The sequence below is a fragment of the Pavona decussata genome, unplaced genomic scaffold, assembly GCF_977016875.1.
Source record: "Pavona decussata unplaced genomic scaffold, jaPavDecu1.1 SCAFFOLD_95, whole genome shotgun sequence".
Classification (NCBI taxonomy): Eukaryota; Metazoa; Cnidaria; class Anthozoa; order Scleractinia; family Agariciidae; genus Pavona; species Pavona decussata.
This window is the reverse complement of record NW_028145512.1, coordinates 3,326,293-3,340,086: the sequence shown is the minus strand read 5'-3', so window position 1 is coordinate 3,340,086 and position 13,794 is coordinate 3,326,293. Positions and strand designations below refer to the sequence as shown.

Genomic DNA, 13,794 nt, shown 5'->3' with positions numbered 1-13,794 from the left:
CTGGCACCTTTTGGGTTGAATAAACGTCAGGAATTTCACTCGAAGAAAAGAATAAACTATAATTAGCGTGAAAATAAATAGCAAGTTTGGCGGCCATTCAAATTTAGTTGTTCAAAGGCCCCGGCCACGGATCCTGTTAGCTTTGTTAGCGCAAGGTAATCTCAGGGGCCCCCATCTGGGATTTTATTACAATATTGTTGTTTAAAGGCCCGGTTCGGGGCGCCTGTTGTACCTAGCCGCGGCATGGTTTCAGGAGCTTTGTTTGGGGATTTTGTTATAACTTTCGCTAAAAAATCTTTTTACGCAAGTTCCTAGACATTTCCAGCTGACTCGACGAGCTACGAAACGTTTTCTTTTTTCTTATCTTTTTTCTTATCTTATTTGTATTGTATTTTCTCATTAATTGTATTGTTTTTTCGTATTTTGGTACCGCATTGTTATAGTTTTCCACTTAGTAATTACCGATTGTTCATCACTTGTTAATTTTTTGCTATCATGTGTTATCACGCCCTGTTATGTAATCATCTTTGTAATGTTATGTCATCTTTTATACTGTGAGCCTATTTAAGGAAATTTTAATTCATTAATCACTTGCACTGCAACTGATGAAGGTCAACGACCGAAACGTCTTTTTTTATTAAAACTTTTTACCTTTTTAGATTTTTTATTGTATATAGTTTTCTTTGCCCGAAGTTGTCCGTCCTCGTCGTTTTTTGTACCAGTTTTTATATATATATATATATATATATATATATATATATATATCTCAAGATTGACAACTGAGTGTGCTCCCTCTGTCATTGGTACTGTAGTGATAAGGTTTCTATCGCAATTCATTACGATAGAAAAAAATCGCAATTCTCGCAACTGGCTGGACAGTGCTACTGCTTTCTCTGTGGTAGATACCAACTTTAAGTAGTCATTCACATGAAAGTTTCGACTGACGGTTTCGATAGTTTCAGAATCAAACTCGCCTTGACTATCCAAAGCCGTCCTCTTTAGGCTAAAACTCCACTGGCTCTTCTGTTAAAAGTTATTGGGCCACCAGAGGAATTTCAATGTGTGACAGTCTTCAGGGGCCACTCAAACTTGGCGGAACATGCCTTCTTTATCAGCTACCACTGCAACCTGTTCTTGACGGAAGCTTGTGAGGACACCCACACGTTTGTTTGTCATGTGTGGTCCCTGCAACAGCTCATTGTTCGGTGATGAGCCCTTGTACTGCGCAGTCAACAACTCTAACCTTTCCTGGCTTTTGTGGATGAAAAACTGGATGATGGGCTGGCACCAGACCGGTGTATCTTCATTGAGTTGTAGCTCTTCATGGGGTACTAGTCTTACGTAACCACGTGAGACATGACCATCAATTGTTTCGTTATACTCTTCAAACAGGTGTGGATCACGGTGAAGGCATTTCTTTAGGTGGCTCAGTCTCCTTAATTGTTTGGAAAGCATACAGACTTGTGTCTCAACAGTAACCCCAATTGACAGAGACAATTAATAAATTCATGATTTTCACGGAACCTTCCATTTGGGCCAAGGCTCTATGGTCTTCTGCGGACATTGCAGTCCTTGAGGCTACCATAGGCTTCTTAAAGTCGTTCCAAAACATTCTCTCTTGACAACCTCCATTTGCTGGTGAAGCACTGCATCATTATAGGGAACAAAGTTCACATAAAAGCAATATTCTTTGTATGTCTGTAAACATCTTCTGGATGCGGCTTTCCTTTTCACATGAACGTCGCGATAATTTTCGTGATCTTGCAATAGCAATTCTACCTCTTGTCACAACCTGTTCAAATATCCCAAGTGACCCCCTCAACTCCTCATGAGGGAAAGCATTTTTTCGTTAGTGACACCTTCAACGTTGAGGTATGAACTTGGTTGTCTAGTCCTTTCAACATGTTTGAATTCATTGATCGCTTGCTGGTCTGAGGGACACCTATTGACATAATTCGACCAAAATACAGGTGAAAAGACGACCAAGTAGTGTAATCCTTGTCAGAAGCTGTAGCGAACCCACCGCTAAATTTATTCAAACCTACGTGGCAGTTACTTCAAACTGTAATTGACATGGAATCGTGATCAGTGGTAGCTAATGATTGATAACAAGAATAATGTAACCGAAAGGCAATAAAACAACAATACAAAACACAAACAGCAAAAGCACAAAGTAAACGTACCTGACAGTTTGGATACATGAAAACTAACAACAAGTGAAATTGACATGAAGACGATCTGCTTAACATAACCAAATTTTGGTGCGATTGAAATATTTAAATAGTGCCACAAGGGGACTGGCATGAAGCTCCTTAAAGCAGGTATACCGCTGAAACATTGCCGCCTAAACTTTGTTGCAACAGGTTGTTTTGAATTTTAGAAGTCCATTTCCTTTAACAAGGAAACATGGTCATTTTACAAACCTGATTTCTTCTCAGCCAAAGAACCACTTCTATCTTGAAATATGTAGACCTCAAGAAAAAATTAATATTTGCGACAAAACTACTGACAATCCGTTCACTTAAAGACGGACCATTTCATTTTTCCAAAGACTTCCAAGATTTGTCTTGCTTCAAAGTAAAGTAGTTCAATCTGTATTTTAGTGAATCAATGTTCAGGATTTTTGATAAACTAAAACGCACTACAATTTGTTACGAACTGAATCTTTATAGGCTTTTTCTAAAGTCAAAAAGCCAGTTTGATAAGTCGCCTGGAGGCATTCACGTTGGATGTTTTGGTTGATGCAAGCATTAACTTTGAATGGCTACCCACTGTCACAATCTGTTTATACATAAAATAATCATTGGTGGGCTTGTGGATAGAAACAGGCTTCACTTGGTCCTTGGATGGGTCAATTTAATTATTAGATGAGAAAGTGTTTAAACCTCGTGCTCTGATCGGTGAAAACATGGAAGAAAATGCAAGGAAATATAAGCTTAAGCTTAATACAAGAAAGCCATAAAGGCTTAATAAGTGGGCTAGCTTATTCTCATTGGGGTATGCCTTGCAGAATTTTTAAACCTATCCTCCCTTTGTGATTGAGCTAATTGAATAGTTTAAGAATGATAGTGTGATATTGTTTTGCTGACCTTATATTGCGCTAGTTGAAGTCATACCAAAAAGTGATTTATGACAATATAATGACCAAGCCACACAGATACATGCACAGACCTAACTGACTCATGTTTACTATTATTGAATCATTGCTCGAATTCATAGCCAAACAGTTTCGCATGGTCAAAAGCAACATGTCAACAAGCTCAAAGTTTCTCCATTGCATCTTGTCCTTGACCCTCCTTCCTTTTCACCCAACCTTGTTCTATTTGCGCCTTTCAACATGGCTCTTTTCTCACCAAAATAAAAACGTGCAAAGTCTATACATTGATTTCACGTTCGTGTTATAACATAGTGAGTTTGCATGGGCTGCCAATGTATAAGCTGGTATTTGGCAAATAAAGAAATCTTTACCCATCGTTGCTGGTACTCTAATCATTTAAACTTATGACCTTTGGGTTTGCTTTGAGAACCACAATCTGTCCCAGAGATCTGTCCCTCAAAGTGTTATTTCTTCGCCATGAACTCCCCACTGTTTCAACTGTTGAGCACTTCCTACAAGTTATTATTTTGGTTTACGGCTTCAAAAAGGTTTGTTTTATTTCTGAAAATGGCATGTTAGTGGCTTGAAAATTGATGCATATGGTGGCTATTCTGACTGACGAATTTGATCTTTCATGAGTTGGACAGGAGAATTCCTTTCTACAGGCCCTGCAAGATCTATAAATGTGTGTGCGGATAATAGATTCTGATTGGTCAGTGTTTTCTGAAGACAATTAGAACAATGTTATTGTTTAGTTATTATTATTATTATTATATTATTAATGTAAAATTATTATTAATTTTTATTATAATCAATATTTCAAATAACTATTAATGATAATTCAAATAATTGTATTATTTTGAATTTCTCTTTCATTTCACATTTTAAGAGTTTATTCCACCATTATTTCTGTACCATTGCAGGATTTGGGGTGATTGTATCCCACCATTCATAATTAACATCATTCCAAGCTACGGTTTTGTCATGATGCCATGATACAGGTTTTGGCCAGCAATACCTCATAAGACTAATAAAACGTTTTTCTTACAGTTTTTTCAACAATGGTTACTTTTTTAAGTATGTCAACGCATTCCATGAGTAACAGCTTAAAGCTAAGTCAACGTACCAAAGTTATTCTGGGATGCATAGGAGCCATCATAGGACTTGCTGTGATAGCAATTATGTTTTTCTTTGTCTGGAGAAAGAGAGAAATGAAACATCAGGGTTTGCCAGTGATTTTACAGGAAACAAATTTGATAAATGGAGAACAAGGCAGTGCAGCTTCTCTTCAAATCAAACAGCGGAATGGACAATTAGCTGCAATGGAAACAGACACACTTGTAGTTCAAGTTCAAAATAGCAATGGTAGAACTTACAGATCACAGCTGTCCTCAGCAGCATCAGCTGGAACTGTCATAACCTATGCAGAGGGTATGCTTTAAATATTAGCTGGTTGCTGTGGGGTATTTCAACAAGAAAATTAACGATAGTAAAACAGCAGGACGTTTCGACGACTTCATATCGTCATTGTCAAATGAGTAAAATGGAAATAACGGAAAGGCATATTTATAGGTATTGAAAGTGAGAAAATAAATTAGCATGAAAGCATTCAGGTAAAGAGTTTCGCGCGAATAGAATCCACTTGCGTGTTCAGTTTCGGTCTTTTGTTCTTGATCCACAGCATTTCGTAGACCAAACATTCAAATTTGTCACGGCATTTCTTTATGACTTTAAAGTTCTTAATTAAGTTGTTAGGTGTTAAACCATGTGCGTCTCTGAGATGTTTTCCGATCACAGAATGTTTATGCTCCTCAACACGTTGATGGAGGTGGCGGCAAGTGTACCCAATATAATTTGTATCACACAAATCACATGTGATTTCGTATACTACACTTTGCTGATTGATCAGGGGAGGCTTTTCTTCTGTGACTCTCAGATGATCAGCGATCTTTTTGCTCGTGAACACCGGCTGTAGTTCTTGATTAATTTTGGTTCCGAGGTTGCCAAGTTGCCTGCAAACCACGTCCACCGATTTCTGATCTTTAAATGGCAACGTAATCCGAACAGGGCGGTCAGAAGGTGTTTGAACTGGGTCTATAGGATGCTGGAGGTGATCGATAGCTGAGTTGACGAGTTTTTCGGGATATTTCAATTTCAAAAATTATCCAAAATTAATCAAGAACTACAGCCAGTGTTCACGAGCAAAAAGATCACTGATCATCTGAGAGCCACAGAAGAAAAGCCTCCCCTGATCAATCAGCAAAGTGTAGTATACGAAATCACATGTGATTTGTGTGATACAAATTATATTGGGTACACTTGCCGCCACCTCCATCAACGTGTTGAGGAGCATAAACATTCTGTGATGGGAAAACATCTCAAGGACGCACATGGTTTAACACCTAACAACTCAATTAAGAACTTTGAAGTCATAAAGAAATGCCGTGACAAATTTGAATGTTTGGTCTACGAAATGCTGTGGATCAAGAACAAAAGACCGAAACTGAACATGCAAGTGGATTCCATTCGCGCGAAACTCTTTACCTGGACGCTTTCATGCTAATTTATTTTCTCACTTTCAATACCTATAAATATGCCTTTCCGTTATTTCCATTTTACTCATTTGACAGTGACGATATGAAGTCGTCGAAACATCATGCTGTTTTACTATCGTTAATTTTCTTGTTGAAATGTTACTGTGGGGTAGCTAGCAAAAATAGATTTGACACAGTCCCTGGTATATTTTAGATAATGGGGAGTGATACAAAGTCAAAGAAACTGAATTCCTCTGCAGGAATGTGAATCTACAGTGTAAGACTCAGATGACTCACAATTTACTTTAAGGACATGAACTCACCTCAGACACTTCTTAAATAAAACCATAAAAATAGAGTTGATGTTTCCAGGGGTAAATATGTTATGTTTTGGCCTGACTTAGGCTTGTTCAACTTGAGCTAAAATGAGTTCTGAGAAGGGCCAAAAACATACTTATACCCAAGAACATCAACTCTATTACTAATATAATAATTTGAGAAGGCATTCAGAAAATGAATCAAAGAAAATACAGTGAGTGATATCTTGAACACTGCTGGCATCGCGTTGGTGTTTATTTTATTGTATAAAACATTTCATTGGACATAAGATGTCAAACTAGCCTTTGCCCCTAAGTTTTCAAAAGGAAAAATACAGAGACTGTAAAAGTTGTCTATTCTTCGGGATTTTTTAATGGTTAAAATGATTCTTAAAACTTACGTCTCAACCAGTTTTACTGGTCTTCCTTAGGGTTGGCATAAATGTGTTAAAATTAATTTTGCAATCATGACATTTTGGCATAACTGCCTGAACTGAGGGGCCTTTGAACGATGAAGAAAAACTTACATTCACTTCGGGACCGGTCACAGAGCTACTACATGCATTATTTCCACCAACAGCTAAAATATAAAGCTCGCAAAATACACTGCAATGCCCAACAAAATTAATGTTAATAATATCTATAGTGTAGAGGGAAAAGTACATAATTTGGGAATCCAGTGTTTTTCAGGAGCTAACAAGATTCTGCTCCCTTAAAAACGTTCTTTCATTTGAAATGTTGAACTGTGTTACTTTATGGATACTGTGTTGGTTTGCATAATTTGAAATAGCCCTCTGTGATAATCAAGGCTGCCCATGTCTGAAGCGAATGAATTCAAATTACAAAAATCTGGTTATAATTAATTCTGTGGGAGGTAAGGTTTTCTCTTCTGAGTGTCTCTACCAGCAATGTGAAGACTGTGAGATTTGCTGTCTCAACTCTCTTTATACAGTAGCCCTTCATATGTCTACATGTGTCTACACACTTATGAGAATATTGAGTTTTTCATGATACTTATACTATACCTGCCAACTTTTTCTGAGTGAAACACATGAGATTTTTTCCTCGTCATGAGCGGGATTTCCAAAAACATCCGAGCCACTTCCGAAGATTTCCGACGATTTTGCAAAGACTCCTGAACGTTGCCGAGAATGTCCAAAGATATTTCGACAACCTTTGAACACTTACAATTCAAACCGATTGTAGACATTTGAAAGCTTTAATTTGGCGATTGTTACATACATACATACATACATACTTTATTGGGTCGTCCCCACGGGGCTTTTCAGAGTCAATTTAAAATAACATAACTAAGTACAAATAAAGAGCAAAGAAATAATACTTAACATATATGAAGTGAAATGAAGTCCTTTAGAACAACTCGTCTGGATTTGTGAGCTAGGCGTGAGAAATTGTCCTTGATGCGTGAGATCGCTGTCTTTAGTCCGCAGGCATGAGACTCATGCATAATGAGTGAGAGTTGGCAGGTATGTTACACCTGCCAACTCTCACTCATTATGCGTGAGTCACATGCTTACGGACTAAAGACATCGATCTCATTCATCGAAGACAATTTCTCACGCCTGACTCACAAATCCGGACGAGTTGTTCTAAATAAACTTCATTTTATCTCAGATTTGTTATGCATTATTTCTTTGCTTCTTATAAGCTTTCAAATGTCTACAATCCGTTCAAATTTTAAGTGTTCAAAGGTCATCGGAATATCATCACACATTTTTGGCAACGTTCTGAAGTCTTCGGAAAATCGTTGGAAATCTTCAGAAGTGGCTCGGACGTTTTTGGAAATCCCAGTCATGACGCAAAAAAATCTCACGCGTTTGACTCAGAAAAAGTTGGCAGGTATAGATACTTAAGACAAAATTTGGACGAAAATGAATCCTGCTTTCACTGTTTTGGGTATTATTCAATATATGTTTTAAAAAAGGTATTTTATTGATGTATTTTTCAGATCTATTTGAGTATCCACTGGATGAGAAATGGGAGGTCCCAAGAGAATCTATAGATATAAAGGACCTTGCTGGGGAAGGTGCATTTGGTTATGTTGCAAAAGCAGAGGCTTTTGAACTGCCCAATATACCTACACCTTGCACTGTTGCTGTCAAAATGTTAAAAGGTTAGAACCACACCATGTTTGTTTAATTTTTAATATATACTATTTTAATAGCAGTCTTGATGACTTAACTAGTCAACAAGAACAGTTAACCTAACTAAAATGTACTCTAAAAATTTTCATGAGTTTCAAGATTCCCCACCTACAGTCGACTCCCGATAACTCGAACCTTTAAGGGAAATTGAAAAAGGTTTGAGTTATCAGGAGTTCAAGTTATCGAGGGTAAAATTATATAGAAAATGACCTGAAAGGAAAGGAAAATTGGTTCGAGTTAGCGCGAGGTTTGAGTTAGCGAGGGTTCGAGTTATCCGGAGTTGACTGTAGTTAAACATTATTGTAACAACATAGATATTAAGTTAGTTTTTTCATCTTTTAAAATACATAATACATTTGTATGTTTAGCGTGAAAGACCCTATCCCTATTCGGCCCTGTGCATATCTGGTAGTACGTTTTTGTGTGTGGGCTGTAAAACCAACTGTTGTTGAGACCACTCGGCATTTTTCCACACATGTGGGTGAGCACATGGTTAGTGATGGGATCTCTCACATTTTCAGACACTGATTTATAAAATTCCCAACAATGTAGCACTTTATGTTCTCATATGAATGTTTCAGTGTCTTACTATCATGCTTCCACCAGCTTCCAACTAAAGATCAAAGAATCTATACATATTCAATGGTACAGCAACCTACATTAAATCATCAACTGTATCATGTCAATAGAAAACTTTCCTTGTAACATGCATTGTCATGTTTCCTTTTGTTGTTGTGGCTAATTATCATTCTTTGTAGCATTATAAATTCAACTTTGCACTTTGTGTTAATTTCAACTGAAGATGACAGTAGAACTGTTGGAACATGTTTTTTAAAATCAAAAATGTTGTGTCTTTCCTTAAAGTTTCAGTGATAACAATTATGCTTTTATGAAGTGCAAGCAAAAATTATGCTGGTTGTAATATTTTCCCACAATTCCCCAAAACAACAAAAGTGAAAAGCTAATTAAGGCATCAATTGGATATCTCAGGGAGATAATTAGATGGCCACATATTTTTTCACATGTTCAGTTCCAGCATTTGTTGCTGTGTCCAAAAAAAAGTTGTAAATTGTTCTGTGCAGAGCTTTTTCTACTCCCTGGTGAAAATCTTTTGAGGATCTTTAAAGATCCTCAAAGATCTTCATGAAGATCTTAGAAGGATCCTTATGAAGATCTTTAAGGATCCTTAAACAATCTTGCCAAGATTTTTAAGGATCCTCAAAAATCCTTGCCAAGATCCTTAAGGATCCTCAACTTTCTTGCCCAGATCTTTGAAGATCCTTGACGATCTTGGCCAAGATCTTTAAGGATCCTCAAAGATCCTTAAAAGGATCCTTGCAGATCTTGCCAAGATCTTGTCAAGATCTTTAAGGATCCTTTGCAGATATTGCCAGGATCTCTGAGGATCTGCAAAGATCCTTTGCAGAACTTGCCATGATCTTTGAGGATCTTCAATTATGTTGCCAAATATCTTAAAAGGAATTTTAAGGATCCTTTGCAGACCTTTTCAAGATCTTTGAGGATCTTCAATAACCTTGCCAAAGATCTTCAAGGATTCTAAAGGATCCTTTGCAGATCTTGCCAAGATCTTGGAAGATCTTCAATAATCTTGCAAAAGATCTTCAAGGATCTTGAATGAACCTTTTGCAAGACCTTGTACTACTTTGAACTTTCCAAAATCACAAGAACATTTGTGAGTGAAATTTCCGGTCAGTCTCAGAATAAGCTTGCTGTTAAGAATGTGCATGTAGTATGTAGATGAAAAAGAACATCAGCTTGTCATAAAAGGGATAATTTTATTGAACAATCCCTAACTTATTTTAGTAAAGCTTCAGGAATTTGTTTGTATATAAATGTAGGTCTACAATGCTAAATCAATACAAAGTAACTTGTGTCAACAAAATCAGAAATAGAAACATAACTTTTAATATGTATCATGAAAGAATAATATTCAGCAGATGGATATTTTACCCCAACCATGATGGACAAAATTTTGACTACAACATGAAACCTGGGTGATCACAATCCTAATGTTAATGTACAGGAAACTGTAATAATTTTTATTCTAAAATTTGGTTTGACAATTTCCAGTGAAAAGGTTAGTACAAGAAAATATAATAACAGAAAAACAATAACTTGTAGCAAACTCTGATTATGTACAAAAGTTCTAATGACAAGGCTACGCAGTGCAACAAATTTCAACCGATGTTTTTCACAACATTAGTGCAAGTCAAAATCCCTATCTAAATTATCAGCCTTTAACAAAACTTAAAAGTTACTGCCTTGTCTTCACAACTTTAACACATTTATGGCGGCTCAGAAAAATTGTAGTTTTTCCCTCGTGAGGACCCACAAAATGTGGAATAACTATATTCTAGATAATAAATAATATGTAACAAAACAGTGCAATCACATCAGCAAATATTGTGCTACTATAAAAATTTGGCAGGTGTAATAATTATTGTGCAAACACAGTGCCAAAAGACAAAAAAGTACCAATTTGCTTGTAATTTACATGATCAAAACAATTTGACCCTCTAATTTTCTATTTAAACTATCAGACATCAAGTAACGAATTCAAGACTCAAAGTTACAAAATTTTATTTTTTCATTGTTCCTGAGTACTATGTATAGTAGTAGAAGTCACAATTCATAACCATATTAAATCAGTTAAAAATAGGCTCCCCTGCTTACAAGTGACTTAGCTTATTGAGCAGGATTTGGTGACTTCACACACTCTGAAGCTGCAGTCTTGAGTCTCGGCCTTGACAACAACATTGAGTTGAAGATCTACAGCAAAAAGAGAGAAAATCATGCACTTTAGTCAGTTCTTCTATGTGATCACAGTGTTCACATTCGTTTTTAACCCATGCTGCTATTTTATTGTACATGTGGGCATTATAATACTCCACAAACTGACCTTCAACTTCAATCAAATCACAGGCAAATTAAAGTAATGTTATACTCGACCGGATAAGTCACCACACAAATAAAGCTTGATTAGAATTTCTCAGTACAACTACAATCATTTGATTGTTCATTTCAACTTGTGCTAAAATTACAAACTTACCCCATAAAAACGTTTGTAAATGCTTTATTTTAAAAATAAATAGGAAATGACTACCTCAACAACCGAGATCATGAATATTTTGTAGCTAAATTCATAGAAGCACGTGCATTCGTTAGGTTGAATTGTGCATCATACATTTTCAAGCCAGTTTTTCATCAAAATCATTGACATTAAAGCCTACCTGTGTCTAAAAGTAGTTTTCTACGTTTTGTTGCTTGAAGCCATCATTTTTTAGCTTAAAAGAAGAAAAAAACCGTGGAAATGTGCCTTGTTTTCTAAAGTCCTGCTTAAAATCCAAAAGAAACGGTCTTTCTGCGAGCCTGCAGTGTATAGCTGCTGACCACATTTGGCTTTGTTCGTGTCCAGTCTTTCCAGCGTGATTGAAATTCATGATGGCTGCCGCTCTTGGCCCGGTGGTTTCCTTGTTTCCTTTATAAAAGAAGTGTTGTGCAAGAACGTGACAGGGTAATCATTTGATGAAGACTGTGAGCAAACTTTTAGCTATTGGAAATCACTTTTTACTTGGGCGGAGCCCAAGTTATAAAATAGGATTTCTTCGTATGCGTCAAATGGCAAAGAGGGCTCTACTGTGCGCGTGCTGCATGTTGGCCATATAGTGCATGTATTCACCATAAGCCGCCATTAAGGGACAAAAAACAAGGACGTAAAATCAACACAACGAATAATGTATTGATTTCTTAAAAGAAAACGACTAGTATGTGTGTTGTCTGCTAACTCCTTCCATTGAACGAAAATAAGGGGCAACTTTCCTTTCAGGACGGATATTTTCCAAAAGTTCGACTTCGATTAACCTCCCTCGCAGACGCTCTTTTGGCTCTTCGCGATAAATTGACCTTTGGTGTCAGACGTAATCGATAAGATCAGGCCTTGAACACTGAATTTACATAGAGCCGAACAAAACATTTCATTTCTCTGGCCGCAATATAAAAAAAGAAAACGTCCAATTAACTTTAAAGATTCAAGACCATTCCGTGGGTGAAAGGCTAAGGGTAAAGTAGGAAAAGTAAAACTAAAGCTTCGAAAATAAATTTCATTCGGGGTCCACTGGAGCGATAAGATCTATTCACCAGAACAAATGTTAACACTGAAAGTTTGCTAATGCACAGCGACAAGCAACGCTTAACGTCTTAATTTCTTTGTTTACGTTCACTTGGATAAAGCCAAAATGTGACCCTTCATGGGAAAACAGGGAAAAAGGTGCACGCACGGGCACGCCAAATTGACACGCTAAACAATCGGCAGTGAGTGAAATGACGCCAGCATCTGAGCAGTGTATCAGAATGCAAGGCTAATTAAATTTGTTCTTTTGTTCATATCCTTTGATAAAAACAAAGGTGCGTGTTGGATCGAACAGTGAAGTGTGTCAAGCTGAGCACTGGGTGAAATGGCACGCCAGCGAGTAAAATGGCACGCAAGTGACCAACATGACACGGTAGCCGTGTCCAAGATTTTGAATTTTATTCAATGTACTGTTCTCTCGTCTTGACAAACAATCGCAAACTTGATCGGCACGTGAGCTGTGTTTCATCCAGCGGTATAAACGTACGCTTACTTTAGAAACAATTAAATATTCTTCACTATGATATTTTCTACAGTACCAGGGAGCTCTCCTCAATCGAGGGTGAAACCAAAATTATTCAGTTCATCTTTATTAGGCGAGGGCTACGAGAAAATGTCAGATGACTTGTGTGTTCGTTTCAGCAAACATAAAGCGCAAAAATGAAAACTTTCAAAGGAAATTACCCTAAAAATCCGAGTTTATGTTGTGAATGAAATTATAACAGTAGAATCTGAAAAAGAATCTTTCACTCAGGGTCGAGTGTTAGTGATAAGATCGATTCATTGGAACAAACGTAAACACCGAAAATTTGCACATTCATACCAACAACAACTGAGTACCGCAATGCTAAACGCATTTTTATTTTTACCTTGGATAAAGCCAAAATACATGTAGCAACTTAAGCACCCGGGCTTTAGCAAAACTGAAAGCCCCTTCTGATGTTACAAATCGTTGAGCGAAGCCGTCGTTTGGATGGAGAAAGGAACTGCCACTCTGAAAACACCGTGAAGATTGCTAGGCAACCAAAATCGTTTACATGTATCAAGTTTCATCCGGCGACGGAGCAATGAGGAAGAAAAATTTTTGGTGCATGGTTCTTGGAAGGAAAACTGGACGGTTTCTGCTTGTCATTCAATCGCCACGCGAGCTGCAGTGTCTTTCCACTTTATAAACCCAGTTTCTTTCATTTAAAGCCCTTCTAAAACCTGGAAATTCTCCCTTTTGTGTCATGATGTTTTGTCCATTGGCAATCACCTGGGCAGCCACGCAAAACCACTTAAAGAATGAACGTACACTTCGACCCAGGACCATTGCGTTGCCTTCCATATGGAAAGGAACAGTGCGAGTGAAGTTTATTTTCTTTTTTGCGTGTTTAATAAACAAATAACTGTAGAGATAATTTGAAATACTTCATTCTTTGGCCACTCACAGAGCGCTTTGATTTTGTCATTTAAGTTCTGTCCCATTCCAGTGATCATGAAATAGATTTGTTGAGTTAACTTTCTAAATCGGATGTTCTGTGAGGTTTGT

The 13,794-nt window shown here is 37.1% G+C and overlaps 1 protein-coding gene and 1 pseudogene across 2 annotated transcripts in view; one reads left to right on the top strand and one right to left on the bottom strand.

The window, feature by feature from the left end:
• The first annotated feature begins 4,127 nt into the window (after positions 1-4,127).
• Positions 4,128-13,794, top strand: part of LOC146473178 (fibroblast growth factor receptor 2-like) — an 89,354-nt gene continuing 79,687 nt past the window's right edge. For both annotated transcript variants that reach the window (XR_014866474.1, XM_085118845.1), the window contains exons 1-2: positions 4,128-4,528; positions 7,918-8,082. Coding sequence is in view for 1 of the 2 variants with exons in the window: in XM_085118845.1 (XP_084974971.1) it covers positions 4,159-4,528; positions 7,918-8,082 (535 nt within the window). In the remaining variant the exon portion in view is untranslated. The remainder of the gene's footprint in view (positions 4,529-7,917; positions 8,083-13,794) is intronic.
• Positions 4,595-13,794, bottom strand: part of LOC146473152 (uncharacterized) — a 489,085-nt pseudogene continuing 479,885 nt past the window's right edge.